General features: G+C 39.3%; 1 protein-coding gene across 5 annotated transcripts in view; it reads left to right on the top strand.

Annotated features, from left to right (window-relative positions):
* The window catches only part of Taf1 (TATA-box binding protein associated factor 1), a 69,393-nt gene extending 59,774 nt beyond the window's left edge, over positions 1-9,619 (top strand). For all 5 annotated transcript variants that reach the window (XM_048417742.3, XM_048417738.3, XM_048417741.3 and 2 more), the window contains exons 35-38: positions 2,440-2,565; positions 3,609-3,765; positions 4,748-4,925; positions 7,819-9,619. In XM_048417742.3, the coding sequence (XP_048273699.1) occupies positions 2,440-2,565; positions 3,609-3,765; positions 4,748-4,925; positions 7,819-8,035 (678 nt within the window). In that variant the 3' untranslated portion in view covers positions 8,036-9,619. The remainder of the gene's footprint in view (positions 1-2,439; positions 2,566-3,608; positions 3,766-4,747; positions 4,926-7,818) is intronic.
* Positions 9,620-12,043: the final 2,424 nt, after the last annotated feature.

Genomic DNA, 12,043 nt, shown 5'->3' with positions numbered 1-12,043 from the left:
ACAAGGAAAGGCTCTTGGAGTTGTATGGGCAGATTGGGTCAAGGGGGCTTGGGTGAGTGATGTTGCCCAGGAAGGCCTTGTTTGCTAATAGACTCACAGTTTCCACAAGGTACTTTCTGGTAAGTTAAAGCTTGGGTATTAGCCATCATTTTCCAGAAGAATAACCACTAAGTAGCATGTGCTTTTCTCAGGTCCCGGAGAGTCATATAAACTTAGACCATTGGTGAATCAAAGCCTTGTCCTTCCAGAGCAATAGCTGTTTTGGTATACTTAGTGAGTTTGCTATGGAGGGAGAGTATGATATGGATAGTACTGCTCCGTTTTTTTTTTTTTCAGTTCATGCTCTCATCATTCCCTTCATTTATGTGTATATGTTTTAAGGTAGCCCAGTCATTGCCTATTAACTTAAAGAAAAGCCTCACGTGTGACCACCCTTACTCATTACTATATAAAATCAAAAGATTATTAGAAAGTGTCTATGGCCAGGCTGTGATAACATACGCCTTTAATCCCAGCACTTGGGAGGAAGAGGCAGGCGGATCTCTGTGAGTTCGAAGCCAGCCTAGTCTACAGAGCGAGTTCCAAGACAGGTTTCAAAGCTACGTAGACAAACCTTGTCTCGAAAAACCAAAGGGAAAAAAAGTGTCTGTGTAAGAGTAATCTGTTATAATACAGTTGTGATAGTATGGAAGCATGGAAGTAATCATGGTATTTTTAATTTCTAGATGGTGGCAGTCAATAATGTATTTGAATCTGGATATTTCTACCGAGCTTGCATTGAGCTCAATACTTTAGAATTATTCATTTTGCAGTTTCTCAAAATCCTCTTTTTTAATTTTTATTTGTTTGCTTATTTGTTTATTGGTATCTTGAGGCAGTGTAGCTTTGGAGCCTGTCCGAGAACTACAGACCAGGCTGTCCTTGAATTTACAGAGATTCCCCTGCCTCTGCCTCCCAAGGGATTAAAGGCGCGTGCCACCACTGCCAGGCAGTCCTCTTTATTTACATACTACACTTTAAAATTTTGCAAAAAATTTCCTGATTTTCCCTTCGGTTTATCTGTGCACTAATGTTTTGAAATTTATTTTGCCTCTATTTTGGAAATTCAAATCTTCTCAGTCAAATGTTGTTTGCTTACTTGTTTCCAGAACAGCACATGTGGGCGTAAATTTGTTTCTTTGAGACAGGGTCTAGCTGTATGATCCAGACTGGCATCAAGTTTGTGATCTTCCTGACCTAACTTTCCTAGTGCTCTATAGGCTTGTACCCCTATTCCTTGCTCATAAGCAGGTTTTGTATTGACCAAAGTAACATGATGATTGGGGAAATTAGAAGATAAGGCTGGAAAGATGGCTTGGCAGTTAAGAGTGCTTACTGCTCTTTCAGAGGACCTGAGTTTGGTTCCTAGCACCCACGTTGTGTGGCTTGCTGTTTTAATTCCACCTCCAGAAGTTCTGACACCTCCTTCTGGCCTCCATAAACACTGCATTCACATGCAAAAATCCACACTCAAACATATACACATACACATAATTTTTAAAAATGAATAAAGTCTTTTAAAGAAAACTGGAATATGCAAAGAGGTGTCATTTATCAATTCCATCTGTTACAACTTCAACCACTGAATATTTTGAGTTTCTTCATATCTGTGTATGTGTGTTTATGTCTATAAATATACTTTACAAGTGAAATTGATGATTATTATTTTTCTTATTCTATTCACTTCATGAGTATTTTATCTAGTCCCTCCTATCGTTGACTAGAATCTATTTGCTAAATCCCTGTTCTTTTTGGGGACGTTAAAAGGGAGGGATATTATTGAATACCAGGTATTGGTACATAGCTCTTAATTCTCATGACATCCCTGTAAGGTAGATATTATTATCCATATTTTATAGGATGATTAACAGTGGTAGAACCAAGACTCAATCCCAAGGCTGTTTACTTCAAAGCCCATGTTTTGTTTTGTTTTTAACATACTATTTAGTTTTGAAGCAATGTCTAAAAGCTCATGAACTGTCAAACCATCCATGCTCTTGTTGAAATTTAAATTCCTTCATCCAGTTTATTCTTATATGCCTCTGTGTCAGTAAAACTGTCACTAATATGAATCCCTGAGCTTAAAAACAGCAAGGCAAGACTTAGAAGAAGAAAGTAGGTTACTGACCAGAGAAGCTGTTAATATATACACTTGTCCCTAGGCTTTATGCATTTCTGCTTTAGTTTCTGAACACATACACTAGATACTAGTCTGCTAGAGTTGATGTTATTCCTAGGATTCTAAAACTTTGTCTACAAAGCTGTACCAGGCTGTGTTTCCTCTTTAACTGGGCTGTCTTGCATGTCCTTTTTCTTCAGTGAATGTTATAAAGGAGAATTCTTTGTGTTTCTTCTAGTTGTTCCCTTGGTAGAAGCTAAGTTGTATGTTTTATGCCACAGCCTCCTGATTTGTATGATAACAGCACATCACTCAGTGTTTCTCGAGATACCTCTGTATATCAAGATGAGAGCAATATGTCTGTCTTGGATATTCCCAGTGCTACTTCAGAAAAGCAGCTAACACAGGTAGGATATTATTTCTCTTTGTGAAATTGGTGGTCTGCCTGGTGGGTGGATGTGGAGGGATGAACTGATACCATGCACACATGAAGGATGACTAGACCCTTTGGCCCTGAAAACAAGGCTTTGAAATTTGATTTCTGGGGCATGGTTGGCAGAATTATGCACAATAGAACTTTAGGGAAAGTAGGTGAGGCATCAGAGCAGCCTAATAGGTAACTGACTAAAAAGACCAGCTGCATTCAGAGACAGCGTTCACAATTGGCTTCCTATTTTGTGCATCTTATAAGTTATAAATCAAATTAAAATTATGTATAATTTTTAATTGACTTTTTCTTTAAGTATGAAAACATACTTTCAGTCTGAAGCTGGTTCTCAAGGTTCCATGAAAGAGTGCAAAACCTAGAATTTTCTATCTCAAAAGCTTGAGTTAGAAAGGAAACATTACCTCTATTGACAGTTAAGAGTGAACCAAAAACTTTGCTATTCTTTGGTTTTCCTGCCCTGTCCCTTATTTCCAAAAAATGATTGGGGAAAATGCACATGCCTTGAGCTATATAAACAGCCTCCACTAGCAGTAGAGTTGGCTGTGATATCAGGACAGAGCATCTGTCCTAGGTAAAGAACCCTTGGTTAACTCCTATAAGCACATCCCTCAATGATGTATTATTTGTGTTATTTACTCAGATTCGCCAGGGCTGAGGTAGGCTCGGCAAGGAAGAATCTGGTGTAGATATTGAAGGGTATGAGGAGGAGGAGGTTAGGAAACTTAAGACTCCAGCCCGAGTGAGTATGCTTGCAGAAAGCCTATGGTTACCTTATACATTTATATGACAGGAGCCCCAGTAGTACAGGGCAGGCCAAATCCTAAGGTGATATCATAGAGTTTCTCCATAGTGAATCTCAATCTGACTTTAAACTGTAGAATGAGCTAGACAAATCCATCTACTATAATTATTTAACTTCTTGTGAGGCAGCAAATGATATGCAGGGGAAAGAAGGTATTCTGGTCTCTTAGTCAATAATGGCTGCCACTTGGACTTGTTTAGGAAGGTGAAGAAGGAGATGGTGATCTTGCAGATGAAGAGGAAGGAACTGTACAACAGCCTCAGGCCAGTGTTCTGTATGAGGATTTGCTTATGTCTGAAGGAGAAGATGATGAGGAAGATGCTGGGAGTGATGAAGAAGGAGATAACCCTTTTTCTGGTGAGTTTTTGCTCCTTTGCTTCTGTTTCTATATAGCTCGCTGTTTTGCCCTCAGGACTGAACAGGAACCTACTTGCTACTTATTGTGTGCTAGTTTAAAAAAATCTGTCTCTTTTATTGGAGTTACATTAGTAGACAAGAAAGTACTGAACATACACTCAGGATGATCATGTCCATTAGCTTAAGGGGAAATGAAGATGAATAGACACAGGGGCATAAAGTAACAGTAGAAAAGACAGTGCCCAAGTAGCAGCTTTGAAGGGTTGTGTTTGGGAGCTGGAAAGGAAAATTAAGAAAAATAATTTTTGCCAGGCAGTAATGGCACATGGCTTTAATCCCAGCACTCAGGAGGCAGAGGCAAGCAGATCTATGTGAGTTTGAGGCCAGCCTGCTCTGCAGAGCAAATTCAAAGACAGGCTCCAAAGCTACACAAAGAAATCATGTCTTGAAAACCACCACCAAAAATAGTAATACTTGGAATTGCAATGGTAAGGTAAAGGTATTGAAGGGTATAGAAAACAGGTAGATTAGACTGAGATAGAAGACATTAATCACTTGGACTCAGTTTCTAAACTATATATCTTGCTACTATTGACATTTGGTAGTTAAAGAAAGGCGCGAGAAGCTAGCCTTTAATCCCAGCACTCAGGAGGCAGAGTTCAAGGCCAGCCTGGTCTACAGAGCGAGTTCCAGGACAGGTTCCAAAGCTACAGAGAAACCCTGTCCCAAAAAAAAAAGAAAAGGCCTGAGAGGTGAGGACTATAGGCACAAAGTCTGTATAGACTAGTTTTGGAATACTAGTCTAAAGATGCTAATTCTGACAAGAATTTTTCTTTCTCTTGATCTTGCTCTTGTTTTGTTTTGTTATTCTGGTGCTGTGGCTCAATGCATACTATCTAATACATTTGAGGTAAACATTGGTACTGAGCCATATCTCTAGTTCATCAAGCTTGTCAATGAACCACAATCTGTCTTTTTACAGCTATTCAGCTAAGTGAAAGTGGAAGTGACTCTGATGTGGAATCTGGCAGTATAAGACCCAAACAGCCCCATGTGCTTCAAGAGACTACAAGGATGGGCATGGAAAATGAAGAAAGCATGATGTCCTATGAGGGAGATGGTGGAGAAGCGTCCCGTGGTTTGGAGGATAGCAACATCAGGTAATGGACAGCAATATGCTACGGGGCTTTGGCATCATTTCCCAGCTATGGTGACAAAGGGCCTAACATCAGATAGCTGTCATCTGTCAAACATTCCCTGAACACCTCTACTTAGACCCTGGGAATACATATATGAATAAGATATAGTCTGCCCTTGAAGAGCTCTTCTAATGGAATCATCTGTAATGATTTAACAAATCATTACAGATACAGTGTCATAAATTCCTAAGAACAGACTGGGTGGTAGTGGCACACGCTTTTAATCCCAGCATTCGGGAGGCAGACGCAGGCAGATCTTTGTGAGTTTGAGACCGGCCTGCTCTACAAGAGCTAGTTCTAGGACAGGCTCTAAAGCTACATGGAGAAACCCTGTCTCAGGGGGAAAAAAGTTCATAAGAACAGAATGCTGAGGTATCCCTTAAAAGCTTTTAAGTAATCAGGGTCAATTTCACATAGAAGAATTTGAACTATGCATTAAAGGATGGATAAGAGTCTGCTAAGTATATATAGTGACAGCAAGGGGGCTAGAACTCTGACAGACGAAATAATATATCAGAAGCATAGAAATACAACATGAAGTGTGTTCAAGAGTAAATGGTGTTGGTTGGGAAATTAAGACTTTTGAAATAACAAGAGCCTCTATTGTAGAGAACCATAAGTGGCATGCCAAGGCATTTGGATTTTGTTCTGTTAGGGGTCCATACTTTCAGTAAAAGGAAGTTGTAGACTATGTTGGCACACTTCTGTTATCTCAGTAGTGAGAGCAAGAGACAGGAAGATCCTAAATTCAAGGTTAGCCAGCTGTGATGGTGCAGGCCTAAAAAGAGGCAGGTGGATCTTTGAATTCAAGGCCAGGCTGGTATGCAAAGGGAGGTCCAGACCAGTAAAACCCTGTGACAAAAACAAAAAACTACTGGGTGTAGTGATGCTAACCTGTGCACATTTTCAAGGTGGAGGTAGGAAGGTCAGGGATTAAAGATAATCTGCTACTACAGGGTGAGTTCAAAGCTAGGCCAGGGTTACATGAGACACTGTTTCAAAAAAAGAAGAGAAAGTAACATGAAATTTATATGTTAATTGACTTAAGGGCAGTATGGGACAGAAAATAGCAGTATTCAGTTGAATTTGGGAGTTGTTTGATGAATAATGAAAATTTCATTGAGGAAAGAAACAGAAATGATAGGAAAATGATTTTGGCTTTAAACATGTTGGATTTATTGCACATGTGATCCATCTTGCTAGCAAATAGATAAAATTTTATCTACCATAAGTAAAAACACAAATAAGCTTTGTGATTTCTGCCCATCAAGAATTTTGAAACAGGATAATAGGCAGTAGCAGTGTAACATAAAAGGCAACTACAGGTTTTTTCTGGGACATGTAGAGGAATGGGGAGGGCAGCTGATTAGAGAAGGAAACTAAGCCAAATAGGAGTAGTAGTTTTATAGGGTAAGAAGCATAAGATCTCCCAGAGACTTGGAATGGCATTGTGAAAACCCAGTCGTGAGGCGCTTTTTAAAGAATACTAGTAGGCCAGAGCTTTAATTGATTCATGTAATAGAAATGATTCAAAGAGGTTGTTAAAAATAAATAAAAATTATTCTTTTTTTCTTCAAGAGGTAGATAAGAACCAAATTGTGAAGGACTCAAATGTGGGCAGGCATTGAGTGAAAACAGAGTATGATCTGCTTTGTGTTTTAGAGCAATTGCTCTATGCCCTAAAGAACAAAGGATAAAAGAAGTGAGCTAAGAAATTCACAAATTCAAATGGCCAGTAGCTATATTTTAAAGCATCTCTACTAATCAAATAAGTATAATAAACAATGTGATGTAGCTTCTTACTTGTTAGATTGGTGAGGATTTTTTTGGAAAGGGTCTGAAGAAAAAGATACTCTCAAATAGCTGGTAACATAAATAGCTAGGGTGGGCAGGAGAGAACTATCACAATTTTATCACTATAAGTGAAAAGAAATTTGCACCCCATTTGGTTCTAAAATTCCACATCTAGGAAATTTTACTATGAGAATACTTCCCTCCTCTCTGTCTCCGTCTCTCTGAGACAGGGCTTCTCTGTAGCTTTCAAGCCTGACCTGGAACTTTCTCTGTAGACCAGGCTGGCCTTGAACTCAGACATCCTCCCAAGTACTGGGTTTAAAGGCTTGTGCTGCCACCACCCAGCCTCCAACATTTTATTTTTAAATACTTAAGTATCCTAAATACATAGAAAAATAGGACGAAATAGGATGTATATAAAAATATCTCTGCCAAAAAATTCTCTGCATGGTGAGATATTGCTGATTCCCCTCCCTTTTTTCCCTATTGTATATTCTGATTTCTTTAACAGTGGATGTGCTTTTGTAATTTTTTTCAGAAATAAAATTAAACAAACAGAAAATAGAACATTCTAACAGAAGTGTGAAGAATTATTTGAAGGAGTTCAATACTAGGACCCTGAAGACTTATTTTAGTAGTGCAGGCCAGGGAAGTTAATGCAGGACTAAGTGACAGCAGACAGCAGGAGTAGAAAGGAGGTAATAGAGGCAAGATATGTTAGATTATTCAAGACTGCTACCCAAATTTGGATGCATAGATGAGTGAAACTAAGTACCAGGTGAAACAGTAGGACTTGACAGCATTTGTGGTCTTGTAACTGGTAGTGTGTGTTAGTTGGTCAGTGTCAGGAAGTTTATTTCAGATTCTTGTGTATAAAGTCAAGAAGTTCATGTTTTTCAACCGGATCATTTTTTCGTAGGGGCATGTGGAACAGTCAAGAACCCATTATTTTAGTGTCTTGAGGAGGGTGAGATGAGCTAATCCCTAGGCAGTACAAAGCATGGGAATGGTCAGCTAGTGGGTGGTACCCAAACTTGAGAGTTGTCGTTTCTCTTCTCAGTTATGGGAGCTATGAAGAACCTGATCCCAAGTCAAACACCCAGGATACAAGCTTCAGCAGCATCGGTGGGTATGAGGTATCAGAGGAGGAAGAAGATGAGGAAGAGCAGCGCTCTGGGCCCAGCGTGCTAAGCCAGGTCCACCTGTCTGAGGACGAGGAGGACAGTGAGGATTTCCACTCCATTGCTGGAGACAGTGACTTGGACTCGGATGAATGAGGCTTCCCTTAAGCCTTTAAATCAGCCTAGGTCGATTACCTTTCCCCTAGCTTATTTATATGTGTATATTGACCAATGATGTGATCAAATTACTATCTTAGCTTTAGTAATAGGTAAATAGTAATCATCTTTCCAGATTCTGGAGTAACAGGTTCTTTCCCCGTACCACTACCAAGAAGAGAGAGCAGACTCACTCTTCCCCATTACACTCTTTTATGCCATTTATTGTTCTTGGTGTATAAATATGGCACCATTTCACTTTCTAATTGGCAGACTGGAATAGGTTTTAAAATAAAACCCTCTGCTGAAATAGAGAATTAGTTACTGATGGTCTGGCTCTGTGCCACATTTAAAATACAAATATATGGACAAGCTGTTTGTTCATGTATTACTTGGATATACAAAGCCTTGTTCGTAAATAGATTACAGAGACATAGCTATAAATCTTTGAAACAGCCTGTGTATTCAAAATGGTAGGTGATTGTGTGAGTGTGCTCTCCCCTGCCCCAGGAAAAAATATAGAAAAATGGTAAGTTTCTTAGGGCAAAGACTATCTTTTGTTTCTTTTATGCTTACGATATGGTTCTATGCAAAGTAGCTAATCAGTAAATGTTCTTAAAACCATGGAATCCCAACAGATATGTTACTGTATATCTGTTCCATGCTATAAGTACTTTACTAAATCCTTGGAGTGCAAAGGTAAAATAAGAACTCGTCATCAAGTAGGGGAAGGGAGAGTGGAATTCAAACCATATTTATAAATCATTAAAACTGTAAGACAAATACAGTTAGATGCTTAGCTGTAAAATATAAAGAAAATGGAGAAGATCGTGTGTGGAAAAGCAGAGAAGTCTTCCAGAGACTACCTGAAAGCTGGTTGTTGAAGAAGTCTTTGGTAGGAGTGTACCAGCTCAGAAAGTCCAGGCAGGGTGTTAACATGAAAGGAAAAGTTCAAAGTCTAGATATGATTTGTTTGTACCTGCCTTGTTTCAGATAGGAAGCTGAAATGACTAGACATGACACTGAAAGACGGACAGGAATCATATCTTCAAGAGCTTTGCATTTGAGCCGGGCAGTGGTGGTGCTTGCCTTTAATCCTAGCACTTGGGAGGCAGAGGCAGGTGGATCTCTGAGTTCAAGGCCAGCCTGGTCTACACAGAGAAACCCTGTCTTGAAAAACCAAAAGAGGGAGAGAGAGAGAGAGATTTTCATTTGATACCAGTGAGTGAATTTTTTTACTTAAGGAAATGAAGTCTAGAGAAGTACATTAGATTTGTTTCAGAAAATTTCTGAATATTGAACGAAGACAGAAATTGAGTCAAACTACAGACTTTTATTATCCCATTTGTGTAAGAGTCAAAAACTAAATGTATATGATATGTTTGTATATACTTATATGTGCAAAGGAGATGTGAAAGAGTATATGTTAAATTGTTAACAATGAACCTCTTCAGATGGGAATGGAGAAGAGGTGGTTTGTTTGGTTTATGTATACTGAGTGAGTATTCTACTTTTATTTTTGTAGCATTTGAATTTTTTAGTGTGTTTAATTTTTTGTAATAAAAATTTTTAAATTTGCTGGCAGTAGTGTGAAGAATGGTTTGGAGGGAAGAGAAAATGTAGCTCAGGCTAAGGGGAGTGACCCATAGTAGGGTGGTGGCGGCATTGGAATGGAGAAAAGAGGGGTGGCATTGAGATATCTTTAGAAAAGTGTGATCAACAGGTCTTCATAACATATTGGCACTTGGGATAGAAAAGGAAGACTGGAAAGGGTTTCTAGAGTTTTGATTTGGGAGATTAGATAGGTGCATGGTATTCATTTTATATCACCCATTTTTAAATTTGTTTGTATGTTTATTGGAAGGACGTTCCAGACAGAACTTCCCCATGAACAACCCTGGCTGTCCTAGAACTCACTTTTTGTACCAGGTTGGCCTCAAACTCAACAGTTTCTGCTTTTCTAGTACTGGGATTAAAGGAGTGTGCCACCACCAGCAGGCTTAAATTTATTTTTATCTTTATTAAACTATAGTTACGTAATTTCTTCTCTACACTCACTCTTTCAAATTCATGGCCTCTTTATATTTAGTATACCGTTTCTTTCTTCTTTTTTCTTTTTTTTTCTTCTCTTTTTGGTTTTTTTTAATGATTTATTTATTTTTATTTTGTGTGCATTGGTGTTTTGTCTGCCTGCATGTCTGTCTATGTAAGGGTGTTAGATCCCCTGGAACTGGAGCTATAGTCAGCTATGAACTACCATGTGGATGCTGGGAATTGAACCCAAGTCCTCTGGAAGAGCAGCCAGGGCTCTTAACCCACTGAGCCGTCTCTCCAGCCCCATATCTTTTTAGTTTTTTTTTTTCAAGACAGTTTTTCTGTGTAGCTTTGGAGCCTGTCCTGGAACTCACTCTGTAGACCAGACTAGTCTCAAACTCACAATCCGTTTGCCTCTGCCTCCTGAGTGCTGGGATTAAAGGCGTGCACCACCACTACCCGTTTATTTCTTTTAAGCAGTGTGAGATATAGCTAGGTATGGTGGTGCATGCCTTTGATCCCAGGCAAATTCTGAATTCAAGACCAACCTGGTCTATAGAACAAATTCCAGGGCTACACAGAGAACCCCTGACCTGAAAAAGAAAAATAAAATTAAAAACTAATAGAGAACATGTAGTTTCCAATTGCAAGAATCTTAAGATCCAGAGTAAGAAACTTCTAAATACCAGTGTATTAAAAAGTGATATTCAGGCTAGAGAGATGACTCAGAGGAGATCTGGTGCCCTCTTCTGTTGTGAAGGCATACATGCAGACAGAACACGGTATACATAATAAATAAATAAACAAATCTTTTTCTTTTAAAAAAGAAATGATCCAGGGGCTAGTGAGATGGTTCAGTGTTTGAGAGCAGTACCTGCACTTCCAGAGGACCTGGGTTCAATTCTCAGCACCCACATGGCAACTCACAATTTTCTGTAACTCCAGTTTCAAGGGATTTGACACCAGTGCACATAATATAAAGTTAATTTTTTTAAAAAAGGGATCCTTCAGGCAGGTGGATCTTTGTGAGTTCAGGGCCAGCCTGGTCTACAAAGCAAGTTCCGAGACAGCCAGAAATGTTACACAAAGAAACCCTGTCTTGAAAAACCAAAAAAGAGAGTATATTTAGAATGAGAAAACTGAACTCTGCTTGCCAAGAAAGTATAGGAATGCTCCCCAGAGAAAACTGAAAAGCTAGATCATGAAGGCAGGCATTGTGATTATACCTATAATCCCAGTGCTTTGGAGGCTGAGTTGGGTCAGCCTGGGCTACAAGACTCTAACTTAGGAGAAAACAACAGTTGATAAGTAGGCAGGAATTTAACCATTAGCTGTAGGGGCCATGAGTGGGAAAACACTATAGGCAGAGGGAATGCTTGGACGTTAAACAACATATTCCAACTATAGGTAGTTCCAGTTGAGTTGGGATACAGAGAAAGAACATAGCTGTAGATAAGATTTTCAATTTCAGGATCAGATGGTTATTTTAGAACAATTATTTTGGTAACAGTATGAATTTGAATAGACAGGAAGAGTGCCAGATGGTAGATGATTGCGACATAAGCCATAACTGAGTCACTGGTAGCAGGGATGAAATGAGACTTAATGATTGGATAATAGGAAGTAAAGAGAATTGAACTTGTGTTTCTGACTTCATTTTTTAGTTACTAGCCAGGCAGTGGTGGAGGCAGGCGGATTCCTGTGAGTTCAAGACTAATCTGGTGAGTGAGTTTCAGGACAGGCCCCAAAGCTACACAGTGAAACACTGTCTTGAAAAATAATTTTAAGAAATACTAAACTGGCCAGACAGTGGTGGCTCACGCCTTTAATCCCAGCACTCGGGAGGCAGAGGCAGGTGGATCTCTGTGAGTTTGAGGCCAGCCTGGTCTACAAGAGCTAGTTCCAGGGGCTGGAGAGATGACTCAGAGGTTAAGAGCACTGGCTGTTCTTCCAGAGGTCCTGAGTTCAATTCCC

The sequence above is a fragment of the Myodes glareolus genome, chromosome X (assembly GCF_982192425.1).
Source record: "Myodes glareolus chromosome X, mMyoGla1.1, whole genome shotgun sequence".
Classification (NCBI taxonomy): Eukaryota; Metazoa; Chordata; class Mammalia; order Rodentia; family Cricetidae; genus Myodes; species Myodes glareolus.
This window is presented reverse-complemented; position numbering and strand designations above follow the sequence as displayed.